Source organism: Hyalella azteca, unplaced genomic scaffold (assembly GCF_000764305.2).
Source record: "Hyalella azteca isolate HAZT.00-mixed unplaced genomic scaffold, Hazt_2.0.2 contig16022, whole genome shotgun sequence".
In the NCBI taxonomy this organism is placed as follows: Eukaryota; Metazoa; Arthropoda; class Malacostraca; order Amphipoda; family Hyalellidae; genus Hyalella; species Hyalella azteca.
The window spans coordinates 58,989-72,072 of NW_025945849.1; the positions used below are offsets into that span (position 1 = coordinate 58,989).

The window sequence follows — 13,084 nt, forward strand, 5'->3', positions numbered from 1 at the left end:
TCTGACCTGAGAACCTGTTACTGTAGCAGCGTGACAGTGACTGCATCATGTCTGACCTGAGAACCTGTTACTGTAGCAGCGTGACAGTGACTGCACCATATCTGACCTGAGAACCTGTTACTGTAGCAGCGTGACAGTGACTGCACCATATCTGACCTGAGAACCTGTTACTGTAGCAGCGTGACAGTGACTGCATCATGTCTGACCTGAGAACCTGTTACTGTAGCAGCGTGACAGTGACTGCACCATATCTGACCTGAGAACCTGTTACTGTAGCAGCGTGACAGTGACTGCACCATATCTGACCTGAGAACCTGTTACTGTAGCAGCGTGACAGTGACTGCATCATATCAGAGCCGTGACTGCTCCACTTGGCAGTGTGCCGGTATGTCTGTATGCGATGTACGAGCTGCGAGCCGCCGTACTGCAGCGCCATGGTGTCGCCGTGGTCCTCGTACAGGTCCTCCAGCACGTGCAGCACGTCGCTGTCCCACGAGATGTGAGGCTCGTCTAGCACTCCAAGCTGGTACAGCTGCAGCAGACAGCAATACTTAGTAGCTAGCAGCAGATATATCAGGCAGTATATAACAACAATATTGTGTAGCAAACAACAACAATATTGTGCAACAAGCAGCAGCTGCAGCAACAGATAACAATATTAGGCAGCAAGCAACAGCTGCAGCAACAGACAGCAGCAAAGAACAACAATATTATGCAGGAATCAAGAGCAGCAGTAATATCAATATTATGCAGTGATCACAAATGCCATAATTGCGCGTGGGCGAACTGCGCCGTGCCGGTGCGGTCGAATGATTCGTAGAACACAATCAATAAAACTTATCTTCCAGCCCCAGAAGCAGTATATTATAAAGTAATTAGATTGACCACAGTCCGCGATCGAGTGACTACAGTGGCGGATAAGGCTGACCTGGTGCGCGAGGGCGCACTTGGCGAGGGCGAACTGCGCGGTGTTGGTGCGGTCGAGGCAGTCTACGCAGTTCACGCGCACAGTGCCCGTCTGGTGCACAGCTGCAAATTTAAAACATCTATTCTAAGTCGAAACAAAACTAGCAGTGGCCGCGGTCTTTCTAAATTTCCAGTAGCCATGATACATAGGATAGGTAGGCTGATCCTCGTTGTGGGCTACTTGGTCTGTTGAGTTTCTGCTTCGTCTCCGTACTCGGCGTCTCCGATGTCTTCCTCTATGAAACTTTTTATTTCTGAGTCTGGTTGGGTTCAGCGGAAACTCAACCGAGTACTGGTTTGTTTCAACCTTTTATATGAGCTCAGTTTGATGCGAGAGCATAAAATTTATTTTAACAAAATATATTTTATTTCCTCAATTCATAACATCTTGCTATGTTCACGGGATAAAATAGGGCTTCGATAAACAGAAAAAAAATCATTTTAAATCTTGCAGGTAATTACTGGCTTATATACATTAATCAAGACTCATTTGTGTGCAGTGCATTCGCAACAAAGTTAACGCTAAGAAAAAATTAAAAGCAAAAACTTCCTTAGCTTGAAGTTTAAAAAACAACCAGTAAATCTTAAGACATAAGAAGGAATATACGATGTACTTTGACTTATGACTGTCACCGAGTAAAATAAGTGGAAGATAAGGCTGACCTGATGCGCGTGGGCGAACTGCGCCGTGCCGGTGCGGTCGCGTGAATTGTAAAGCGCAATCAATAAATCTCATCTTCCAGCCCCATAATCAGTATATTATAATGTAACTAGATTGACCACTGTCAGCGAGTGACCACAGTGGCGGATAAGGCTGACCTGATGCGCGAGGGCGAACTGCGCCGTGCCAGTGCGGTCGAATGATTCGTAGAGCACAATAAATAAAACTCCTCTTCCAGCCCCATAAGCAGTATAAAATAATATGATTCGATTGACCACTGTCACCAAGTGACTACAGTGGAGGATAAGGCTGACCTGGTGCGCAAGGGCGCACTTGGCGAGGGCGAACTGCGCGGTGTTGGTGCGGTCGAGGCAGTCTACGCAGTTCACGCGCACAGTGCCCGTCTGGTGCACAGCTGCTGAGTGGCCACCTGATCTGTAAATATATACAGGCGTGTTGGTCCTGGAGCAGTGAAATTAAGGGAATATTAGCAGAGTTACCAAACATTAAATGGATTTATATATAAACAATTGATTAAATATATACACCCATATTGGTCCTGGAGCAGTGAAATTAAGGAGGCCATGCAGTGAAATTACGGGGATCTATGCAGTGAAATAAAAGGAATATAAGCAGAGTTACCAAACGTTAAATAATTTAAATATAAACAATTGATTGAATACATACACTCATATTGGATCTGGAGCAATGAAACGATGAGCCATGCAGTAGAATTAACTGAGCATATTGTGAGGTTTAATAAAAATTACCAACATTAATTGAATTTATACTTGAAGAAGTGAATATATACGTACGCCCGTTTTGGTCCGTGGACAGTTAAATCAAGTGAACTTATTCAGAGGTTCGAGCATAATAACCCAAAACGCTTGTTTTGACTATAGAATGAGCACAAAGCGGATGAATTCATAGCTTCAGCACATATGTTATTTGGATTGCAGGCGTTCTGCACGTCAAACGGCATTTGTGAAAGATAATTGCTAAGATAAAATACATATAATTAGATGATTTTCATATCAAGCCCATTCAACTGGAATATTTATCACCAACTCGATATGCACCTTCAACAAAGTGCAGATAACCATAAGACATATACGTAAATTATAAGATGCAACAAGCGAACGACGTACAAATCACAGGAGCCACCAAAAAAACAGGCATCTGCCCTAGGAATAACGTTTATTAAACGTCATTTGCCTGAAGACTGTGATGATATTGGTACTCACCTCGACGACGATGGCGTGAAAAAGATGCCGGTGCGATTCAGGGCCCACGTTGAGTATTTGAAGAGGTGGTTCATAGCGTTGTCCTTAGGCCTGCGAGGAGACATAGCACTGGCTCAAACTAAACACAGTGCCTCCATATCCAAGGACAATGTCTCAATATCTTAAGGAAAATGTCTCGCTATCTAAGCAGAATGTCGCAAACCAAGCATTGTTAAACTGAGTTTAATGCCACAAGTCAAGCAGAGTGAAACAAAAAGCAAGGGTTGAGGTATGCTCCACCCACGCCTCTCCTCACCGTTTGTTGAGGTATGCCCCGCCCTCCTCACCGTTTGTTGAGCTATGCCCCGCCCTCCTCACCGTTTGTTGAGGCATGCCCCGCCCTCCTCACCGTTTGTTGAGGTATGCCCCACCCTCCTCACCGTTTGTTGAGGTATGCCCCGCCCTCCTCACCGTTTGTTGAGGTATGCCATGTCGATGTTGCGGTAGTCGATAGCGAAGTAAGGCAGCGTGGACACGTTGAGCTGGTCGATGAGGTCGCGGTAGTGAGGGCCCAGGATGCTCTCGAAGTTGCGGGTCTCGTTACGCTTCGTCAGGTCCAAGACGAGCACAGGTGACCCGTGCCGCTTCAGCAGGCGGTTAAAATGTCGCCCTGTTAAATAATTGAACTTTTTCAAGCAAACTAACCGGTTTTGGGCAACTTAAGCACAGATTTCTTGCATAGAGAAAATAAAGTCGCTTCAAGAAGTAGTATAGCTAACACTCAGGACATGACTAAAATTTCTCTAAGTAATGTTTTTCCCTACGTCAAATAATTGTCTGCGAGGATGACGGCCCGAAAAAAAATTTTTGCAACAGATGTATCGTAGTCATCGAATTAATGATTGAAGCCCAAGAACACAACTATTGAAAAATTCCACAAACCACACATTTGCTAACTAAATCTGAAGATCAGTGGAGACTGGAGAGCAGTCAAAATTACTTTACATCTTGAAATTTAGGTAGAAGTTGAGTTTTTTTTTAGATCGTTGAAGTTGGAGGCTTGTATCCCTACAAAAGAAATGAAGCAAAGTGGGCACACTTGACTATTGGTATATAGTATAGGTATTTCAGTCTGATGAAAAAAATCGAATTTCACGGCAAGCAATTAATCCTTGTGGACTGCATAGCTACAAATGTACAACAATAGGTATGCTTGTAGTGTCAAAACTATGCAGTCTCAAGAGGATCAAGTAAAGGCATGGGCGCAGACCTGCAGCGACGGCGTAGGGGTCGTTCAGGAAGATGGTGATGGGGGGGCGTGGGGCCCTGGACCCGTCCTGGGACCACATCAGGGGGATGCTGCCCCGCACCTGCACACACGGGGACACCATCGGGATAATTCAGAGTAATTCGAATGGGTAATTCAGGGTAATTCGAATGGGTAATTCAGGGTAATTCGAATGATTAATTCAGGGTAATTTGAATGGGTAATTCAGGGTAATTCAAAATGTTAATTCAGGGTAATTCGAATGGGTAATTCAGGGTAATTCGAATGGGTAATTCGAATGGGTAATTCAGGGTAATTCGAATGGTTACTTCAGGGTAATTCGAATGGGTAATTCATGGTAATTCGAATGGGTAATTTAGGATGATTCGAATGATTAATTCAGGGTAATTCGAATGGGTAATTCAGGGTAATTCAAAATGTTAATTCAGGGTAATTCGAAGGGTTAATTCAGGGTAATCCAAATGGGTAATTCGAATGATTAATTTAGGGCAATTTGAATGTTTAATTCAGGGTAATTCGAATGTTGCCGGGGAGCGATACCTATCAAGAAAATGAGAGCACTTTCAGAAACGGATCATTACAGGAGCATGATGGACCAATCATCATGCAACCATGAATGGTAGGGCAGTTGTTCGGGCTTGGCTATCACCATGCTGCCCTCAAGGTAAGTGCAATAATAATGCAACACGTTAGCTTGAACTCGTTGAATCTGCACTCTTCCATCGATACTTGTCATTTGACCGGCTCTTAATAGCTTGTATGTCTGATTGAAAACCTTATTTACAAGTCAGGAATACCCAGAAGATTTGGAACTCGTGGTGATTTTAAAAAGACATGACCAATAACTGAATAAAAGATAATTTAATGGCAAAAAGGCAAGAGGCTCTTGCATGGCTAGAGATCTTGACATTGACTTGTAATTCTATTCACAAGCAACTGGCATGCATTTTGGATTCATGAATATGAAGCTCTAAGGCAAACGGTGCCTCATTAGACGCTGTTTAATTTGAGTTACTCGAGTACGCATAAAAATGTTGCAAGTTTCAATAGTACAATTGCTAACCTGAACAAATGACGTGAATCGTCCATCAGGAAGGTCGGCTCTGTCGCTGTCGAAGACGATCTGCTCAGTCTCCACCTCGTTAGCCACATCTCCCTGCGACCAAAATAACAATTTTAAATCTGGCACTCGGCTCCCTGTGACCAAAATAACAGCAATTTTATACCTGACACTCGTCGCCGACAAAAAAACACGAGGCCTGCAAGTCTAGAACACATTTCCCGGCAGAAGTGCGAAACGCAGACGTTAAGAATAACTTAGTCCAAAAATTTATAAATTCAAATTAATTCAAGCATCACTTGGATTAACTAGTGCAATTATTGCTCAATCCAAAAATGCAATCTATGTTAGCCTCACGTGGTCCATGCATTAAGTAATCGACAATTTAATTAAACAAGGCATCACTTGGATGAATAAGTTCAAGAATTATTAAATGCCTTAATTAGTGCAAGCATCACTCAACCCTGGCATGTATCTCACCTCGAAATTAGTTCCTCTCTTGAGGAAGCGGGTGCCTGCGTACATACGAGAGCGCCGTGCTATCAGCGTCAGGAAGTACGAGTGCCCGAACACGCTGATGTCGACCTGGCCATAAATAATATTATGGTTGAATATTAAATAAAATTGTACTAATTAATGTTGTAATACCAGTACTACTGATATGTGATTGTAAACAATTTTATAATCGTTTCTCTGCTGTTTGTGTCAATAGTTGCAAACTTTTGTGCAAAAAAATTGGAACTTCAGAAAGCATCGCAACGGGACATGATAAAGCATGGGTTATATTTATTAAAATTAAGGTCTTGAATAAATACTAAATAACATTGAAAATTGTACTACGTTATAAACAAATTACCGTCCGAATAATCTCAAGAGAAATGGAAGAATGAAGATTATGACATTAATATTAACCTTTAAGCAATAAAGTAGAACATGTAACAGGTTATTAACGATGAATATCAAATATAATTGATTATTGGTATGACCACTCATGTCGAATTTGGTCATGAGTTTATATTGGCATCAAGTTTATTGGTATACGTTCGATGAACCTGCTCCATTGCCTTCCTTTTATTGGATTATAATTGTACAATTACAATTACCAGGCCATTATATTCATACACTCGGTTCATTAATTAGAGCACCAGATTTATTGGTTCACAATTGAGAGCACCTGTTCTATTGTTTAATTAATCGACACTATTGGTTCAAAATTCAGAGAACCTGATCAATAGGTCCACGATTCTCTATTGGTTCACAATTCCCCAAATTCCTCTATTGGTTCACAATCCCCCAAATTTCTCTATTGGTTCACAATCCCCCAAATTTCTCTATTGGTTCACAATCCCCCAAATTTCTCTATTGGTTCACAATCCCCCAAAATTCTCTATAGGTTCAGAATCCCCCAAATTTCTCTATTGGTTCACAATACCCCAAATTTCTCTATTGGTTCACAATCCCCCAAATTTCTCTATTGGTTCATCATCCCACAAATTTCTCTATTGGTTCACAATCCCACAAATTTCTCTATTGGTTCACAATCCCCCAAATTTTTCTATTGGTTCACAATCCCACAAATTTCTCTATTTGTTCACAATCCCCCAAATTTTTCTATTGGTTCACAATCCCCCAAATTTCTCTATTGGTTCACAATCCCACAAATTTCTCTATTGGTTCACAATCCCCCAAAATTCTCTATTGGTTCACAATCCCTCAAATTTCTCTATTGGTTCACAATCCCCCAAAAAATCCCCCAAAATTCTCTATTGGTTCACAATCCCCCAAATTTCTCTATTGATTCACAATCCCCCAAAATTCTCTATTGGTTCACAATCCCCCAAAATTCTCTATTGGTTCACAATCCCCCAAAATTCTCTATTGGTTCACAATCCCCCAAAATTCTCTATTGGTTCACAATAGGTTGAGAGGGCACCTGTTCGATGAAGCCGTGCGTGATGCAGAGCCTCCATGAGGGGTGGAGGTCAGGGGCGACGTCGAGCAGGTAGCTGTTCCAGACGTAGCGCGCGTCGGGCACGGGGCAGTAGGCAAAGTAATCCTGCTCTTCTGTGAACCTGCACAAACATTACATTCATTTATAATTAGATTCAATTATAATATATGATAAAATATTACACGACAACATTTCCTTTATGCAATCATTGTTGATTGTTGCTCTATAGATATAATTATTCTGAAAAAATATCACACGCTATTATTTTGTATGCATTCATAGTGAGATGAATTTCTTTCACAAAAAGCCTTTTTTGGCATTTTTTCCATGCTTGGGAATTGATTGAATCCAATTTAGTACAAAAAATATCTTTCCGAGATTATTTTTTCAATAAATTTAAAGTGAACACTCAAAAGACCTGGACTCCTTTCGAGTTCAATTGCCAAAAGGGTTTCAATTGGTCATAATTATTACCTAAACTTTAAGCAGAAACATACTCTATATGGTGGAGTTAAAGATTTATATTAAAGAAGAAGTTAACTGACCCTGGTAACTGATAGCGATCGTCAGGTAGGAAGCACTCCAGTTCATCCGCTGCCACTGCGCACAATATGAATATCCATTTAATAGTACAAAAAAAAAACACGTCTGTACCTGGGAACAAACGGTGTAGTTATCTCACATACTAAAAGTTTTTAACCCAATTGGTATTATTTTATTAGGTGTCACGTTCTGCTACATGAAAAAATTTGTGCTTGTCTGAATGAATACGTTTTGTTTTCAGAATTAAGGCTTTATGCTAATTAACATTTATACCATCACCTATTACATGAAAATGGAGGCCAAATTGGTTACAATGCCTTTTATATAGGAAAATTTTACCGAAATTCTAAAGTAAACAGTATATCTTGATATACCTACCTATACTCCTGACACAAAATTTTGTTATGAAATAACCAAGTTGAAAAAGAAATGAAATCATTCAACAGACATGGCTAATAACAATAAAAAATAGGTTTCATATCATATAATTTGAAACAAAACTATTTTTTCTTTAATTGCGTGCTAGATAAGGATAACACACTTTGGATTCTATCTTCAAAAATATTGATAATTAATAACGTTTATGGAAAACAGCTATGTACCTACAGACTATATTTTTTTATCAACTCTGAAATTGGTATATTTTACACCTTTATGGGAAATTATATTCAAGAAGTTGCGGATGATACAGGAAAACGTGTTTGAGAGAAAATTTTAATTCTCAATCAGACAACGTTCTGCTGGAAGATGCCATAAAAGTGACACGTCGCCATGATTATCTCACCAAGCTTTATGTTGCCGTTTGGAGGAGCAAGGTTGTACTGAAGCGTGTGCGTCAAGTCGTAGCTATAGCTGTCAAGAAAAATATAAATTGATGCATTAATATTGAAGAATTTTCTACCATTTGCATACCATTTGCCAATCAGTGAGAGGAATAAATTTGTTTATTATTTTTGGCTAGAAGTGTTGATACAAATAATTCACGAGAAAATAAGCCACTGCCTAGATATTTGAGGACAGGATTGCCTTGCTTTAAATAACTTGAACATAAAGTAAAAATGTATAGCCTTAAAATTTTTTCTTCTGAGGATAACATTATTATACAAGCAATATTGAGCATCAAACTTGACTAGAGTTGTTTATTATAATATGGATGACTATGATATAACACTTAGCAGATTGTAGCTATACTTTCATATAATCTGCTATATATTCTTTCAAGCAGGTTTCATTGAAGACCAGAGAATTTGTTTTATTCGCAATTTTCTTATTAGTTTTTTCAATATATCGAACAATATTTTAACTGTACTCTGTACACTGGTAGTAGTAAGGGTAAGCAATTTTTTATGCCTGAGTTGAATTTCCCACAAGGGCACAATGCCAGTTATGCCACAAGTGCCCACAACAGGCTCAACAGCACAATCCAAAAAGGTTATCAAAAAAAGTCATAATAATCATTTCATTATGTCTTCAAGATCTTAAAAACCAGTTATGCGTGACTTATAAATTGATCATGAAACTGTTTGAAGTGTTGAGACACCATTGGAATCTGCCAACCGCCATGGCATCAGATGATCAGAGATCACTCAGATCAGATCATCAGACCATCTGCAGAGGACCCAGAAAAAATTGAATCATTAGCTGCTTTCCCTAAGTTAAATAAAATGAGTAACAAAATCCTTTGAAATCTGCTCAAACTCAAATTGCGGGAAGGTTACTTTCACACGTCAGTCTAACGATTTTTTCAGGTTCAGCCACACTTTCAGCGGTTTCAGATTAAAGCCGCTGTCAGAGTGTCAGTATCAGCTGTGCAGACCTGTGCTGAGAATGAGGAACTTACCTCCTCCAAAGTCGGACTAATGTAAATAATACGCTCTCCTGGAATGAAATATGTGTTGAACAAAAACTGTGATCATGTAACATTTTTTTTGTAATAATTTATGGTCTAGAAGCTTTGTGGGTGAACTATAAATCTGGTTTTACCATGCGACAACATTTTTCTTGCTTCGAATCACCGACATGTGCAATGCCAATAGCCTCCTCAATTATATCGTTGACGCTACGACCGATTATAAACGCGTTCAAGAACTACTAGAAAAAGGTATGGATAAATATATGTTCAGGCATGAAATGCCTAGCACCATATCGAACCCGGTATAAATCTAGTAGCTATTCAAACTATCGTCAGTTTGGAAAAGATCCGGTCGACGGACTTGTTTTTAGATCTCCTGTGGACAAGTCACGAAAAGTACAAGAATCGGCGACAGGCCTACGGTCTAATCAACGCTGAAACAGCTATTATATTATTATATACCTGAAGTAAAAGTTGGCCTTGAGATCTACATTGAGGAAGAGATTCCGGTACTTTTGTTCCTCTTCAAGCACGCCCTTATTTGTACGGCAAGACTCGTGCGGGATGTACCGAATGCTGGTGTCTTCAATCTGCAACATAATGTTCACATCTCATGTTCCATTTTAAATATTTTTGTACAAAAATTAAACTTAGCCTTCAGGTTAACATTTTTTAAAAGAGAGTTATATGCTCACATCTTTCTGCCTCTAAAAGTATGCTCACAAATTATAACATGTACTTTATTTTCCAAGCTCAATAATAAATAAATGTGTGTACTTTCATGGGGAAAAAATAAATTTAATTTACATTTGAAAAAAATTAGAGGGGAAAACAATGGTCTAACACACGTACCTTGTATATGCTGTGTAAACCAACTGACGCCACTTTCCGTCTCTTTGTCACAAGTATCATGTAGTAACCTGTGGCAAAATCACTAGCCATGAGGTAAGGATGATTACATTCAATAAATAATATATACTGATGGATAATACAGAAATTTCCTGCACGTGAAATCTTTCATAAATTAGAGAAGAAACTAAGACAATTATACATGACACACAATAACATTTAATCCAATAATTTATGATGGAATAACTTGATATTTCACCTGAAAGATCAATCCAAGTTAGACAGTAAAACATATAAATTATGTATGTACGTATTGCGCAGATTAGAAACTTTGATAACTATTGAATTTTAATGCATATTATGTCACTTTGAAAATAATTATAATAATCAGTAGAAAACTTTTATCTGACCATAATTAGGGTATTAATGAATTTTTTAATGGCTGAGAGCTTCAATTGAGTTTTGTCATTACATATCACCAAAATAACTAAAATATGACAAAAAATTTCCAGGAACCTAAAATTTGCATGAAATGTTCTCTAGAAGTGAAGGATTGAGGGCATATTAAACTTTAGAGAACATTAAAAATAATTTCATGTTTTCTTATGTTTACTGCTCACCTTGCAGAAATCTCACAAAACCAACAATGCCAAAGGCAGAGGTGACTCTGGTGAGCTTATTGCCAGGCCCAACATCAGGCCGCTTGTGGTCAGACAAGAGTCTTCGTATTTCAGTGTGGGTATAAAGAACCTGCATCGTGATGTACAAACAGGGTTAGAAGTGCAAAAGCACATACACACATTAAGCATTTGATACATAAAACCTTAAGTAAATATTAAGAGCTATGAATAAAAAAAGAACTGTTTGTTTGAACAGCTTTTTCCATAAAAATGTAAGGGATACGTAATGGATAAATTTAGATTTTTCATGGCGATAAAACCCCTCTTGAAAAATTTGTAAAACAAAATGCAATAAGATAAAAGATATATAACCAAAAAATTGCGTAATAATTTAGTAGCTAACTAACATCAGTAATCCTATAAGGAAATATCTAGGAAAAAATCATAAATAAATTAATCATAAATAAAATGAGGAAAGAATGTGAACACAAAGTATGATACAGCAGGAAAAACAGTAAACAAAATAGCACCAAAATAATTTAATTCAATTAATAATAGTTCACATAGTTATGTTTAGAATTTATTTCCTGATAGACAGATGAAATCGACTATTTAGTTCCCTGAACACATCATACAAATTGCTAATTACTGTTAAAAAAGAAAAAAACTCATTATATACCTTAGATCAAACAACAATAAGTCCAAGGGGATGCAGTTGCAAATATTCAGAATAGGAGAAAACACAAGCTGTACAGTATGTAATAACTGACACATTGAAAAAAGTCTTGGACATTGGATTTCCAACTCAATAATACAATAAGAAATAATGCTTTAATAACAAACCTTATCGTCTGTGATAATTAATTTTTCGGGTTCTGTGCGGTCAATTTTCAGGACTCTGAACTTTGTTTCAGTGGGATTTGATCCAATCAGGTAGTATTTCTGAAAAAGACATGATATCAGGTTAAGAAAAATCAGTCAAAAATAAAAAGTGGATGGCTTGATGAATTAAATGGCAGGATCAGGACTATATTCTTCCAACTTTGAAAAATGGCAAATGATTTTAACTGACAAGGAAAAAAGTTAGGAACATATCTTCAAAGCTTTGATATAATATGTGTATGCAAAAATTGACAAAAGTGAAAGTTGAATGATTATTTTACAAACATACAAGTGAGTGTTGAAAAAGAATGATACAATCTAGTATACATTTACCTTCCATGTCTCATACAAAGCAATCTTCTGCAAACCGTTGATGACTGGATGAAAGATGACTTTCTTTTGGGAGGTAGAGTTTGTTGCATCACTTGTAGCCATAGTTGTTCTAGGTTTTTAAATATCTTGAAACTTGGTAACTAACTAACTATTAAGTGAATTATTAAATTTTGATAGCAAACCATACTAAGGGGATTATAGATACCTATAACAAATGTCCAATTATTATCACCATAATTAGCCAATATGATAATATGGCTCACAGGAAGAAAATTTATTCCAAGATACAAATGAAAACTAGATTATAAAAATTTGCCCACACATTAATTAATCCAATATTAAAATATTCTTACTCATGAATGAAATCTTGCTGCCTTGAAGCTTGAAGTATTAATTAACAGATTATTGAAAGTTGATACATCAGGAATCTTGCAGCCCAATTGTACATTTTTTTATAATTAAATAAGAGATAACTCATCTAGCAGACTAGCAGGAAATCCAGGAATCTTGCAACTTCTGCTTCTGATTCTAAAAATGGAATGAAAGATCTAATTGCAGCTTAATTGGTAAATATATATGCATTCCATTTCCATACCAACAATACTTAGGCACAAAATTTCTATTTCTTGGATTCATGTTTTTTTCTTAGTTTTGTAAAAAAAATTACGCAAAAGCTTAAGCTAGTAAAAGTATAGCTCAAATTTACTAAAAAGCTTTGGCATTTTTATCTCCATTTATAGGAGATTTCAACATTTCAGCCTAATTTCTGTTTTTCTCTGCATAGACAGTATAGTTAAGAAAAGTACATAATCAAGCCATTAGATTCTAATTTCTAAAATATTTTTTAAATTTCAAT

General features: G+C 37.7%; 1 protein-coding gene across 1 annotated transcript in view; it reads right to left on the minus strand.

Moving 5' to 3' along the window:
* The window catches only part of LOC108674041 (polyphosphoinositide phosphatase), a 20,218-nt gene extending 7,795 nt beyond the window's left edge, over positions 1-12,423 (minus strand). Inside the window, exons 1-16 of the mRNA XM_047884707.1 lie at positions 12,229-12,423; positions 11,857-11,955; positions 11,014-11,143; positions 10,397-10,464; positions 10,007-10,134; positions 8,477-8,544; positions 7,695-7,749; positions 7,132-7,270; positions 5,679-5,783; positions 5,202-5,294; positions 4,121-4,220; positions 3,322-3,520; positions 2,872-2,961; positions 1,923-2,062; positions 929-1,029; positions 297-532 (exon numbers count right to left, since the gene is read on the minus strand). Of these exons, the coding sequence (XP_047740663.1) occupies positions 297-532; positions 929-1,029; positions 1,923-2,062; positions 2,872-2,961; positions 3,322-3,520; positions 4,121-4,220; positions 5,202-5,294; positions 5,679-5,783; positions 7,132-7,270; positions 7,695-7,749; positions 8,477-8,544; positions 10,007-10,134; positions 10,397-10,464; positions 11,014-11,143; positions 11,857-11,955; positions 12,229-12,330 (1,853 nt within the window). The 5' untranslated portion in view covers positions 12,331-12,423. The remainder of the gene's footprint in view (positions 1-296; positions 533-928; positions 1,030-1,922; positions 2,063-2,871; positions 2,962-3,321; positions 3,521-4,120; positions 4,221-5,201; positions 5,295-5,678; positions 5,784-7,131; positions 7,271-7,694; positions 7,750-8,476; positions 8,545-10,006; positions 10,135-10,396; positions 10,465-11,013; positions 11,144-11,856; positions 11,956-12,228) is intronic.
* Positions 12,424-13,084: the final 661 nt, after the last annotated feature.